This window comes from Archocentrus centrarchus, unplaced genomic scaffold, assembly GCF_007364275.1.
Source record: "Archocentrus centrarchus isolate MPI-CPG fArcCen1 unplaced genomic scaffold, fArcCen1 scaffold_26_ctg1, whole genome shotgun sequence".
NCBI classification, from domain to species: domain Eukaryota; kingdom Metazoa; phylum Chordata; class Actinopteri; order Cichliformes; family Cichlidae; genus Archocentrus; species Archocentrus centrarchus.
Genome location: NW_022060256.1, coordinates 137,963 through 150,942, shown reverse-complemented (window position 1 = coordinate 150,942; position 12,980 = coordinate 137,963). Strand labels below are relative to the sequence as shown.

Below are 12,980 nucleotides of genomic sequence, written 5' to 3'. Positions count from 1 at the left end.
TGCTGGAGCGCTAACCTGGTCCAGGTATGTTTGAGATTAGAGATCAGCAGAGTTTTTCACACACACACTCACACACTCTGCTGCTTTATGTTGTTCACAGTCAGATAATTATTCACAACCTCCTCATTCAATATTATCCCTCACATACCAGGAAATAATCTGCTTAAATGTGCATGTGGCACCTGTTCCTCTCAGTGATAGCAAAATCATTTTATAACCAAGTAGTTATAAAGTAGTTACTTTAACCTACCCGAGTCAAATAAATTATTTGAAATAAAGCGTAAGAATGTGTTCTGTGGAGGACTCCAGCTGTGGTCTCCAACCTCCAGATGTGGCATTTTTCTCCCTTTAAAAATGGAAAATGTTCATTTCATTTACATGAATCAGTCCATATGAGGCAGATAAAAAAAATCATCTTCAGGGACACAAAAAACTGGAAAATTCAGAAGCACAAATCGGTCGTCCTTAATAAATACAATTATAAAATAATAGCATTTGACGTGTGGTTTGAGTGCATTTAAACCGTTTCTGCATTCAGCCCCTGCTGCAGCTGAACCTCTGAGATTATGTTTAGTCTGGAAATACAGAGGAAACTTTATTTATAGAGCACATTTCTTTACAGCAGCTTCTTTACAGAAAGACAAAAATATTAGAAATATGAGCATTAATGAAAAGTAGAAACTAAATTAATAAATCTACCAAATCCACACATCATCTCCCCTCCAAAATAAGAGTTCAGTGCTCATATATGCAGAACATAATGGGTGGTTGTAGCTCAGGATGTAGAGCGGGTCGCCTACTAATTGGAAGGTTGGTTGTTCGATTCCTGGCTGCTTCAATCTGTATGCCAAAGTGTCTTTGGGCAAGATACTGAACTCTGAGCTGCTCCCGATGTCAGAGTGCGATTGTGTGTGTGAATGTTTGTCCATCCATTTGTGTGTCTGTCCACCCATTTGTCCATCCATCCATCTTACCATCTATTTGTCCATGTCTAACCATCCCTCTGTCCATCTGTGCACATCCATCCATCATCTTCTACCTTTTTTCTGGGTTGTGGGGGCAGCAGTCTAAGCACAAACACCCAGACCTTCCCCTCCACCTCCTCCAGCTCTTCTGGGGTGACACTGAGGCATTCCCAAAAAAGCTGAGTGATGTAATCTCTCCAGTGTTTCCTGGGTCTGCCTGGGGCCTCCTCCCAGTTGGACATAAAACACCTCACCTTGGAGGCTCCCAGGATTCATGTGGGGACTGTCTCAACCATCTCCTTTCAATGTAAAGATGGTCCCATCTGAATGACTGAGCTCCTCCTCTCATCTGTAAAGGAGAGCCCATGATGAAGCTGTTTTTCCTCTGCTTGTGTCTGTGACCTCAGTCTTTCAGTCACTCCCAGAAGTGAAAATCCACAGCTTTGTTTTCACGCTTGGCTCTCTTCACCTCAACAGACCGGCACCAATCCACCTGTTGATCTCCCACTCCACTCTCCCATCACTCATGGACAAGATCCAGATACTTAAACTCATCACTTTGGGCAGCACCTCGTCCCTGACCCAGAGTGGGTGCTCCACCTTTTTCTAGCCTTGGAGGTGCTGAATCTCATCCAAGCTGCGTCACACTCAGCTGCAAACCGCCCAGGGGAGCTGGAACAACATCTCGAGGCCAGCAAATCAACAGGCTCCACCTCAGACTGCACAAAGAAATTCATACCATAAAAGTTATGACCAGACTCATCTTGAAGGCAGCCGCGGTCGAGCACAGCAGCAGAAACTAAAATATTAAAGTCATTGTTTAGGAACTCAGATCATTTTTATAGGCTAATAAAAAACTGAGTCATCATTAAACGACAGTCTGAGCTTTTGTAATCTCAGTTTTTGGTCTTCGCAGGCTGCTTACCTTTGTGCAGTCAAAGTAAGCCAGAAATCTCCCCTTTCCTGCAGACCTATGCATATATCTGTTTATAGATTATCAATATCTGTGCCAGTGATAAGCTTGAAGCTTTATGAGCATGTCACCTGTCAGTCTGAACTTCTAACTGCTCATGGTGGCGCTAATCAAACGAATGAGAATAAAATAGTAAATAAAATAAGCAAGCAGCGTGAGTATTTTGGGGATTTTAGGAATGAGGACGTTTTCCTGAGCTGAGGGCGGAGCAGCAGCTGTTTTTCTGTTTGGTGTGAGGTTCGCCGCTGTGGCTTCAGGCAGGATGACAGGACGGAGAGGTCATTAACCTCGGACTGCAGCCGTTACTGTGGTTACAGATACACACACACACACACACACACACTCGGGGTTGGACACCACGCTGTCTGTTGTGTTGTGAGCAGATGGTGAGAAATAAAGAACACGCAGTGTGTGTTTGTGTCTCTGTGAGGACGTCTCCTTCCTTTCTACTTTATGCAGTTCATCAGCTTTTTACTCTCACCTGTACAGGTGTGAGCGTGTGTGTGTGTGTGTGTGTGTGTATTTTTCCACTAAAACTCCATCAGCTGACTGTAGTCGTGCTTTATTTTTGACAGGATGAGCATCTTGTGGAGTGGAGGATTTACCGTCGTTCATAATTTCTCTCATGGAAATCATAGAAAATGTTCAGGACTCTCTTTGGAATCTGTCCGATTTTAGCGTTCCTGCAGTATAACACTGATCCAGTCCTAACTGTGTGTAGACCAGCTGATTCATTACAAACAGGACCTGCTGGGAGATAATTCGGCTGCTTTAATGGTCCTAAATGAAAAATGAGCACAGATGAGGAAACAGTGGAGCCATTGTAACAGCAGTGGTAAGGCGCTTACAGGGTGCAGCTCTCCTGGCGGATTTATTTCCTTTCACTGTGCTGATTTCCAAACAGACCTTGATGAAATGAAGGAAACATGCTCTTCTCAGCATGTTTCCTTCATTTCATCCCTGAGCTGATGAAAGGAAGAAGGAAAAGAGAAGAGGAGTGAGGCTGCTGTAAAGGACAGAAGCAGAGGCAGGAGCTCACCTGAGGTGTAATTGTTAGTGTCAGTGCTGATTTTTATTTTTATTTTTGGCCTTTAACTCCTTCCACATGCTTGTGCTACAAAAAACGTTCTGATATCAAAACGTTCAGCTTTTTCTTGAGAATTATGCAGTTACTTTCCTGTTTTGTAACATTTAGACTTTTTAAAATATTGAATTTTATTTTTGTCATTTGAAATGAATGAAGAAAGCTTGAAATCGTCTTCAAACCCACCCTACTTTGACAGTTAACTAGATCCCAGGACCTTGAACTATTCAGGTATTACTCCATTTGTTGATATCATTTATGGTTTTTAAACAGTGACAGTTTAAGTTTGGTGACATTTTTTGAAATTTCATTGGCCTTTAGAGTGGTGACATCATCACCCACTGAAGAACTTGAGCTGTTTTACTTTTCAGTGTTTTTCTCTTTCAGCTCTTTTTACTCCACAATCCACACAATTTATACTTCAAATTGTAGCAAAGCTTGTGCTCCTTAAGAAAAACGACCTTTTCAAAACTCTGCCAATCACAGAATTTAAACTCTGAGCCTGGAAGTGTCAGGAGTACCCTCCACCAGGGTTATAATAGTTTTGGATTTTTAATTATAGTTTAGTTTTATTTTATTATAGCTTTTTTGTCTAATTCAGTTTGTTTTAGTTAGTTTTTAGAGCGGTTTTGCTCATTTTTATTATTTTTCATTTTTTTGTTTAATGCTTAGTTTTAGTTTAGTTTTCATTGGTTTTAGTTTTTGGTACTTTATTTGTCAGGTGCAATATTGTGCAATAAGACCTCAGCAAATTATACCATTAATAAAATTGTATTCAACAACCATCTGTTCACAACAGAGCAGCATTATGTGCTAAATGTGTGTAATATTAAGGACACAAATGAACATCATGAACATCAACAGGGAGAAACATAAAGGAAAATCTAATAAACTTAAACTCCCAATAAAACTCATCTCAAAAATGTAAAAATATTAATAAAAATATCAAAAAAATAAATTAGAAATAAATTGGACTGCCCAGCAGTAGATGCAGGTACAGATTGGTACAGTGCAGTATATTAACATTACCTTGCATGTGGTGTGTAACATCAGAACACAGCGAAACACTATAAACAAGAACAAAGTGAACACGCTGTGCTGCTCAGCTTAGTTAGATACTCACAATCAGGCCTGAATTAGTCTAATACGCTGGCTCTTTGCAGGGGCTACGTACGCAAGTAGCTGACGTCTATTATGGCTGTAGCTAAGGAGGTCATTACTAATCAGAAGGTTGTAAATTTACCATTTATTATGTGTCTTAATTACCTTGTGGTCATGTCCTGGTGTTTTACCTGCAGTGCTGGCCAACAAAAAGAGCTGGGACTTTTTTATTGTTCCTCCCTCTTTGTGGTCAGTTTTTCTTCGGCTGCAAACATAATTTTCCCTTTTTTCACTTTGTTCATTCCTTCACGTCCGTTTCAGCAGTCTCCCTCCAGGAATTTGTGAGTCTTTTGCAAAAATTGAAGTTGAAATGTTGAAAAAGTTGAAATGAAGATTTGGTGACGTTCTTCTGAGGTTTTTTTGCGATGCAGGCGCAGCTGTGAGGCTGCCTGGTGCCTCTTTGTGTGGAAACCTTTGCTGATTGTGGAGGTCTGCTGAATGCAGCCGTCACAGATTAGAAATGAATCCGTTTATTCCAGAAAAGCACAACAACACACAGAACAACAAACAGGAGGGTCGACACAGACATAAACACATTTCATCAGCATAAAATCCCAAATAATATCATGTCTGTAGATTACGTCTTGTGAAAAACAGGAATAGGATTTCATGTGTTTTTACTGTGTGATGTATCCAAACCTTGATCCCAGACGAGGGCATGGACATTCCTGGAGGCGGGTTTATTTGGGGAAAAAAGCTGAAATTATTTAACCCCATTTCTCTGATGGACGGCTCACGGCTGCTTTTCAGCACCGTGTTGGTTATTAAACTCGCCTACAGAACAAACTGAAGTGGATCAGTTGATTAACAGTTTCCTGTTTCCTCCTGCAGACTCTCAACAGACCGAGCACCTGTCCTCCTATCAGCTGACTGTCCCTCGACCAATCGGAGGCAGACTGAGGAGGGACGTGAACGGAAGACTGCCAAATCAGGTTTGGAGGTTTTGGTTTTTATTTTTATTTGTCTCGACTCCAGAGAAATTGGCTGTTTGAACATTTATGATCAAAGGTACACACAATTTAAAAACTGTTTCCAGTCCAGCCAAACAGAGAAAAGTTCATGTAGGATCTTTATGAGGAACGTCGGTAGGTAAACATGGCTGAAGTGGTGCCGTTATCTCCGGGTTAGAACGATCGTGGAACCGTATCCAGACAGACACCATCTGGTGAAATGTCTGCATGAACCTGAAGAAGTCCAGGTGCTTTCAGCCCAGGCATTTGAGGTTAGCTCTGTAGGATGAGACCAGAGGTCAGAGGTCTGTACATTGGGCCAATGGTGAACTTGCATCTGTGACCTCATCATGACTTTCATCCATCCATGGAATTATTTTTTAACCAACAAGAAATTGAGAAAAGATGAGTTGACAGTTATTCAGTGTTGAGCAGGAGCCCCTTCGGCTGAAATCACATTTTTCCGGTGGTCTCTGACGTCCACTGGCTGAAGTTTAGAGTTAGTTCTCGTACAGCATTTCTAACCCACGTTCCTTCTTTTCACGCCGTTCCTTGGTGGGTTTGTCCATGTGGTCGTGGCTTCCAGGCCGGGCGATGCGTCTGTTTCGCCATCGCCATCAGGAGTCTGACTTTGGACATTTCTGTAGTTACACATACCTGCAGGTTCCCCTTTTTGATGTTCTAATGCCAAAAACAAGGACCAGGAATAACGTTCCACTGGTGAGAAGGTGTTTTGCGATGCGGTGCCATCATGGACATGTTTAATGAATGAATTGATCTCTTTAATCTTTGTGTTCAGTGGCACTGAGCCATCACAGGCCTGCGTCAGGTAAACAAAGAGGATGACCATTTTTAATCCAGGAAAGTGATGCTTCTCAGTCAGACTCTGACAGTAAGCTGGTTTAAATGATGACGGAATCGCATCACAGCTGAACAAAAAAGGACAAATGCATCATTTAAAGGTTAGATTACAGTTACATTTTAATGTAAATAAGAATCCCTGTTTGAAATTATTTAGTGAATTCTGATGATTTTTGATCACATATAGACTCTGAGCGATGTGGTGGCTGCACATGTGCAGGATCATCAGGCGTTTGAAGGCCCTCCCCTGGTTCAGCTTTGCTGTTCTTGCCGTGTCTTCAGAGTTGTGAAGTCAGTCCATGTAGCAGCGCGCCTGCAGTGCAGTGTGACGAGGATTTCATTTAAAGCCTCTGTTTGTGCTGCAACACATCCAACACACACACACAGACACATTTACGGTTACACACACTGCTGGAATGTGCGATCTGCTCAGAGAAAATAACTCGGAGTGAAAGTGTGGTGTCGGAGCCTGCGTGTACTCATGTTACTCGTGTTTTGGAGACATGAATCTGTTTACACTCTGCAGACGTCCTGAACGGTGGCGTGCCGGTGTGGTAATGACATCACAGTTGTTTGGCTCCAGGCTGCAGTTTACCAGTTAAACCCGAAACAAACCTCCGACCGATCCTGTGTGTGTTTCCCAGCCAGCAAAGACATCTTTACTTCACAAAAACTGAAAACCAGAGTAGAAGCTGAATGTTAATCATTTGTTAACCCTGATTCAAACTGGCTATGATTTGAGAAAATATGTAAAGGAAGCAAACTCTTTGTCTCTAGAGTAACACATTCCTGGGCTCCAGTTCATCAGTTCAGCCTGAATCATCCTCAGGCTGAGTAACAGCTGTGAAGCTGATTGGTCCTGGGCTGATCTGAGGAAGCTGAAAGACGCCAACAAAGACCGACAGTTTACTTTGTGGAATCTGTAAATCAGTTAAACGTGTGATTACAGTTTTTGTGATTGGAGAAATTCTGTCTCATTATAAAACTGTGCACGCTGATGGCCTCAGACCTGTGTGCTGCGCTGCCCCCGGAGGAGCCGATGCTGCATTCAGAGTTTGGGTCTGTGTGATCCAGATCTGGAGGTTATCGCATCCTTTGAAGAACTGGAACAAGAATCCAATCTGAGCAGAAAAGATTTCGTTAAAGAATTTTTGCAAACGCTTGACAGCGTCACGGGCTTCCTCTTCGCGACCATCACAGGTCATCAGAAGCTGAAGGCAGGAATGAACATCTGGAAGGGAAAGTTCACCTGCCCGAGATGTGTAACAGGAAAATCACGACACAGTGATCGCTTCCATGTTTGAGCCTCACTGGTCTCAGAGCACTGATGGCTCCTTCAGAGTTCGTAACACACAGAGAAGCGAAGAAACACGAGACCCCGAGCACGCCTGGTACCTGCACAGGTACACACACCTAATAATGTTATCAGTTCCCTGTGAAATGTGCTTTTATTGACTTCAGGTTTGAGGATGATTCACAAACATAACAAAAATGAGGCCAGCTGACCCCTCCCCCGAGCTAGAAGCAGCTCTGTTCTGGTTAATGAAGCCAAGCTTGAACGGTTTCCAGGATGAAAGCCAGAGAAAAATGTGTGTTTACAGATTTAACTGACCTCTGACCCCTGCTGTGTTAGAGGACAGAGGAGCTGCTGCTAGCAGCTGCGTGATGGAGGCCACCGCTGACTTCCTGTCCACACCAGCTGTCTTTGAGCTCTAATTATAGTCCCGCTGATAGCTACACACACACACACACACACACACACACACACACACACACACACGCACACACACGTCTGCCAGGTGAGTCAGAGGCTCAGGTGACCTTTGAGTTTGTCTCTTCCTCTGCAGCAGCTCCTCCTGATGCTCTGCGTCTGATTTTGTGGCGTCACATTAAAGAAAATGGTTGTGAACTCGTCAATGTCAGATGTGGCAACACGAAGGGAGACCTGATGAGGTCATGATGTCAGAAACAGGAAGCTCGGCGGCGTGATGCAGTGGACTCGACAGAGACGCCCTCTGTCGAGTCCACTGCATCACTCCTCTGCAGTGCAGATGCGTCTCTCAGTGCTCATCTTCCTGTTGGCGCTGAAACGAGGTGATGCTGACTGAAAGTTTCCTCTTATAAACTCTATCCTGCACGGAGCAGCAGCTTCCTGAGAAAACTCCAGGAAATCATGTCCACTAACAGACTTCTGACACTTCTGTCTCACCTGTCCTCCTCCCTGCTGGGTGTCACCTGCAGCCTCTGCGTGGATCTCTAAGTGATCCATGAACTCACTGAACTCGAGCACACGTAGAAGCCAAATGGTTCTCCTGCGACCCAGCCATCAGCAGGATGCGCGATGAAGACGATGATGTGTTGCTCGTGTCTTGGTGCGGTTTTTGGCCTCCTGAGCTGGAGGTGATCCTGTGAATCTTCTGATTTTACTCATGCAGACATGAAGCATTTTAGTGTTTTTCCTTCAAACTCTGCAGCATCATCATGCAGTGACCTGAAAGCCTCCAATGCCATCAGCCAATGGCAGCTGACCTCCACTGAGGAGTCTGTTAGCAGGATTACTCCAAAGGTTATGGAAGGATTTGCATGAAAATTTCTACCCGCCACTGAGAAATCTTTACCTTTGTGCACACAGTCACATTCACTCGGATGGTTTTCCACTTTTCTTCATTTTTCTCCCCAACAGGAAAAAAACGTGGCTTGTTATTCGGGTTAGGAAAAAGAAAGAAAGGGGGAAAGAGGAATAAAATAAAACGCTGTTACATTTAAATAATAAATTCAATAAAAAATAAATAAAAGATCAAACAAAGGAGAGACATTTCAGGCAAATTATGTTTTCCAAATTTCGTCAAGTTGAACCTCCCGGACCCTCGTGGAGAAAACAAATCTTTCATCAGTGATACCGTTTTTTACTTCTGACGCTGTTTTTTTTTTGTTTTAAAGTTGCCAAATGATAAATTGAAAAATCCACAAAGCAAAACTTTCCAATTGAAGGTGATTTTTGTCCCAATTAAAGTTAGTAATCCTGTATAAATTTTCTTCCACAAGGTGTTCACTGATTGTCCAAATATCGGCTTTTTGGGAAAGTCAGGATTTAAACGTACAAAAGAGAAATTAAACACGATCAGTACGAGATGGGGCCACATTGGACGTTTTGAATGATATCTTTATAAATGCACGCCAAACTGGAAAACCTGGGACTTTTTCGTCGTGTTGATGTTTTCAGGAAAATATCACAGACTGATCCTGATCCAGGGGATCGTGATCAGGATGGTGAGGATTTCCAGCTTTGGAGGAAGGATCGAGTGTGAAGTTGGAATGTGAGGAGGAGTGATGCTCCTGTAGGTCGAGCCTTTAGAGGAACCTGTATATGATGTACTGTAGGTCAGTGCTGTTAGGTAGTTGCAGCCGCCCTGAACTGCACGCTGAAATCAGCGAGTACCTCAGAGTAATCAGTAATCTGTGCAGATGTTGTTACGCCGCCCGCCCCTCACCTTTGCAGAGGTTCACAGCTAACGAGGAAGGCGAGCCAAAAGATGCAGCAGCATGTCGAACTTTAGAAGAACCCTAAAAAAGTTCAGCACATACATGATTCAGCGTCTAATAGAAGAAACTGGTGGAAATCACAGAAACTGGTTGGAAGAGTTTCATTTGCTCCCTGGATCAACGTCACACACCAAAAAAATGAAATGAAACAGGCCGACGAGCTGTCGCAGTGACTCCTTCCTCCTCTCCACTGCTGCAGCAGAGGACAGTCAGTGTGACACAGAGCAGACACGCTAACAGGAGATGAAGCCGGTTTTCCATGAATCCATGCGAACGAGTATCACAAGTCATTTTTCTCCTGTTTTCCCTGAATTCTGTGTGTCTGCAGGTCTCCTACATTATCACCGTGGATGGAAACGATCACGTCGTCCATCTGGAGAGAAACGAGTAAGTTCTGAAGTTCATGCTCACACACCTGCAAATACTCCCGTTTTTAACCAGATCCTCCCGCTTCATGTCCCGGGAATCTCCCGTAGTTTCCAGTCTCAAACGTTATCACGAATAACTGGAAGACAGTAAGTGTTGTGTGTTTGTCAGATTGTGTGTGAAACGCCTCAGTGAATGCTTCTCTGCCTTTAATGATTGGATCTATTCAGATTTCCTCCATCTTCAGTAAACTGAGGTGTTCGTGTTTCTGTAAGGTGTTCAGTTAGTACATCTGCCCCCCCCCCCCCCACCCCCCCACACACACAATAACATCAGATCATCTGCCAAGAACCTTCATCTCATCTTTGACCAACACCTGAACAAATACTGCAAAAATCAAACTTTTACTGTCGTTCAGTCATCTTAGTTTAGCTCACTTTAACTTTCTCCCGCCTCGATTATTGTAACTCACCTCTCAGTTCTCTCTCTGAGATTTATTTTTAAACTTTTGAGAATGACCTTAAAATATAGGAAACCTGTAATATTAAAGGAACTCACAATTCCAAGAAAAACAATTCATAAAAAAAATTATAAGAAAACACTCAGCGTTCTTTCAGAAATCTCAGTTAGCAGCGGCAAGGCTGATAACAAAAACTAGCCGGTGCTTTCATATCATACCTATTCTTCCATCCCGTCTCCAGGTCCCAGTGAAATTCAGAATCCACTTTAAAATCCTGTGATTAGCATATAAGGCTCTACATGGAGGCCCCGGCTTATACATTAGAGGTACTCAGACCCTCTCACTGCAGCCGGCCTCTCCTATCCTCTAACTCGGGTCTCCTAACAGACCGCATCAGTGTGAAGATCAGTGAGACTTCAAACACAGCAGAGTAGATTAAGCCTGGCTGGAGGTGTGATGATGGTGACTTTGATGAAGCTGGAAAGATATCCATCAGTTCAAGCTTCCCAGATCGGTAACTCAGAGCTGCACAAACACGAGCAGCTCTGAATTCCACGTCGACGTCTCCTGTCGTTTTAGAGAGGAGCTCAGACAGACAGAGGACGAACCGAGAGGCTGCAGCACCATAAACGCTCAGCGTTCACACAGACGTGTCGCTCTAAAGCAGGACTTCCACGACTTCCTCTGAACCTCGACTGCCTGCACAGAAATCTTCTTCATCAGCAGATTTAAAGCCATAGTCCACTTCCTGTAAAGCTACAGAAAAAAAACATCCTCAGATGAGATTTAGGACAAAACGCGTTTGAAGGCTGAGATCTCATCTCTGCGTGGGTTCAAGGAAGTGACCTCAAAACAACAAAAACCTCACAGATAGAAGACATCCCATAATAATTATGGAGGAAAATATTTAGGAGGCTGAATCTCACAAGAAACCAAGAACACCTTTAACCACACTTTGGACAGAAATCATAACTCCACTAAAAATAATATTAAAGTTACAAAGAAGAGGAAGATGTCTCAGCTTTATTATTATTATTATTATTATTATTATTATTATTATTATATGAAAGCTATACTTTAATTCAGGAAATGTCTCTTACTGTTTTAATAGTTAAAATCATCAGAAAATATTTTTTTAAATGTGAAATTTTATCTCATAATTTTGTGTAATCATATTTAGAAAAGGTTATGCAGTGTATTTACTACAAAGGTGAATACTGAGAAAACTAATTACATTTTCACAGGAGAGAAAGAAATCTGCGTGGCAGGAATTTATTATAAAAAGAAAAACACTGGAGAAAAATATAAAATGTCTCGTTATCATTTTGAGAATTAGTTTATATTTTTGAAAACGCCGTTAAAATAAGGAGAATAATGTAATATTAAAGGAACAATTCCAAGAAAAATAACTCCTGAAGAAAAACTGTAAGAAAAATACAAGAAAACCCGTTCTTTAGAAATGTTATTTTTAATAAATGTGAAATCTTTGAGGATTGGCAGATGGTCTTCTGTTTCCCGCACAGGTGCAACGCTGCGGATTCACACCTGTGCAGATTCACACCTGTGCAGTGTTCACCTGTTGCTGGGGCTCAGGTGGTCTCCACATCTCAGTTTAAGTGAAATCAGTCACATGACTCGTGGTAAAAATGTGCTTCTGTTTCCAGGCTGCTGCTGCCTGCAGACTTCACCGTGTTCTCCTACAGTCCCAATGGGTCCCTGATCACGTCCAGACCACCTGTTCAGGTAACACCCACCGGCCTGTACGTCTGTCTGCTGTGTTCGTGAGTGTGTCCCTGTGTCAGTCAGTGACAGCTGATGAAGTGTGTTTCATTCTGTGTGTTGTGTATGTTTTAACTTCCCACACCTCACCAGTCCTGTCAACCAGTAGCATCGCTTACCTGCTTTGCAAACACCCCGTCTCCTTTATGATGAGCCGTACGTCAGCGATACTCACTGTCAGTGAGATCTGAAATAAATCTAAAAATAAATGCCAGGAAACGTGTGTGTGTGTGTGTGTGTGTGTGTGTGTGTGTGTGTGTGTGTGCGCACGCTTATAAAAGCAGGAGTGCTGGGACAGTAAAATGTGCATTTCAAAGTGCTGAGATAATGAAAATCAGCCTGTGTGTGTCACTGCTCACACATATACACACACACACACACACACACACACACACAGATGAGGGTTAGCCTTCTGTTCATATTTCAGCTCCAGATATCATTCCCCTCATACGGAGCGTGTTTCCCTGAAACCTTTTGGTTTATTGAAACAAGGCTTTCCCAGCGAGAGGTGCATGCTGGGAGTCGTGTTTGCATTGATATTTCCTGTCTGCTGACCTGCTGACCTTGTACTGTAAATACATCAGTCAGAGCTGCGTCTGAGCTGGCTGAATGTTTCCTACTTTGGGCTGACCCTGTGACTCTAAACTGAGTCCAATATTTGTTCATTTTACAGGAACAAACTGACTCATGATTTTTTTGGTGGTTCTAAAAAACTTGAATGAACTCTTGCTGAGCTGTTCTAGAGGGGCACTGAGCAGGGTCAGGCCCAGAGCACGAGGACACCCCGCTTTGGCTTGCCTCACTATGTTGCTTCCACAGAGCAGAGGTCATAAAATGA

The 12,980-nt window shown here is 42.9% G+C and overlaps 1 protein-coding gene across 3 annotated transcripts in view; it reads left to right on the top strand.

Annotated features, from left to right (window-relative positions):
- LOC115775935 (disintegrin and metalloproteinase domain-containing protein 9) overlaps positions 1–12,980 on the top strand; it is a 34,307-nt gene that overhangs the window by 5,637 nt on the left and 15,690 nt on the right. For all 3 annotated transcript variants that reach the window (XM_030723464.1, XM_030723463.1, XM_030723462.1), the window contains exons 2-4: positions 5,015–5,115; positions 9,866–9,924; positions 12,028–12,106. In XM_030723464.1, the coding sequence (XP_030579324.1) occupies positions 5,015–5,115; positions 9,866–9,924; positions 12,028–12,106 (239 nt within the window). The remainder of the gene's footprint in view (positions 1–5,014; positions 5,116–9,865; positions 9,925–12,027; positions 12,107–12,980) is intronic.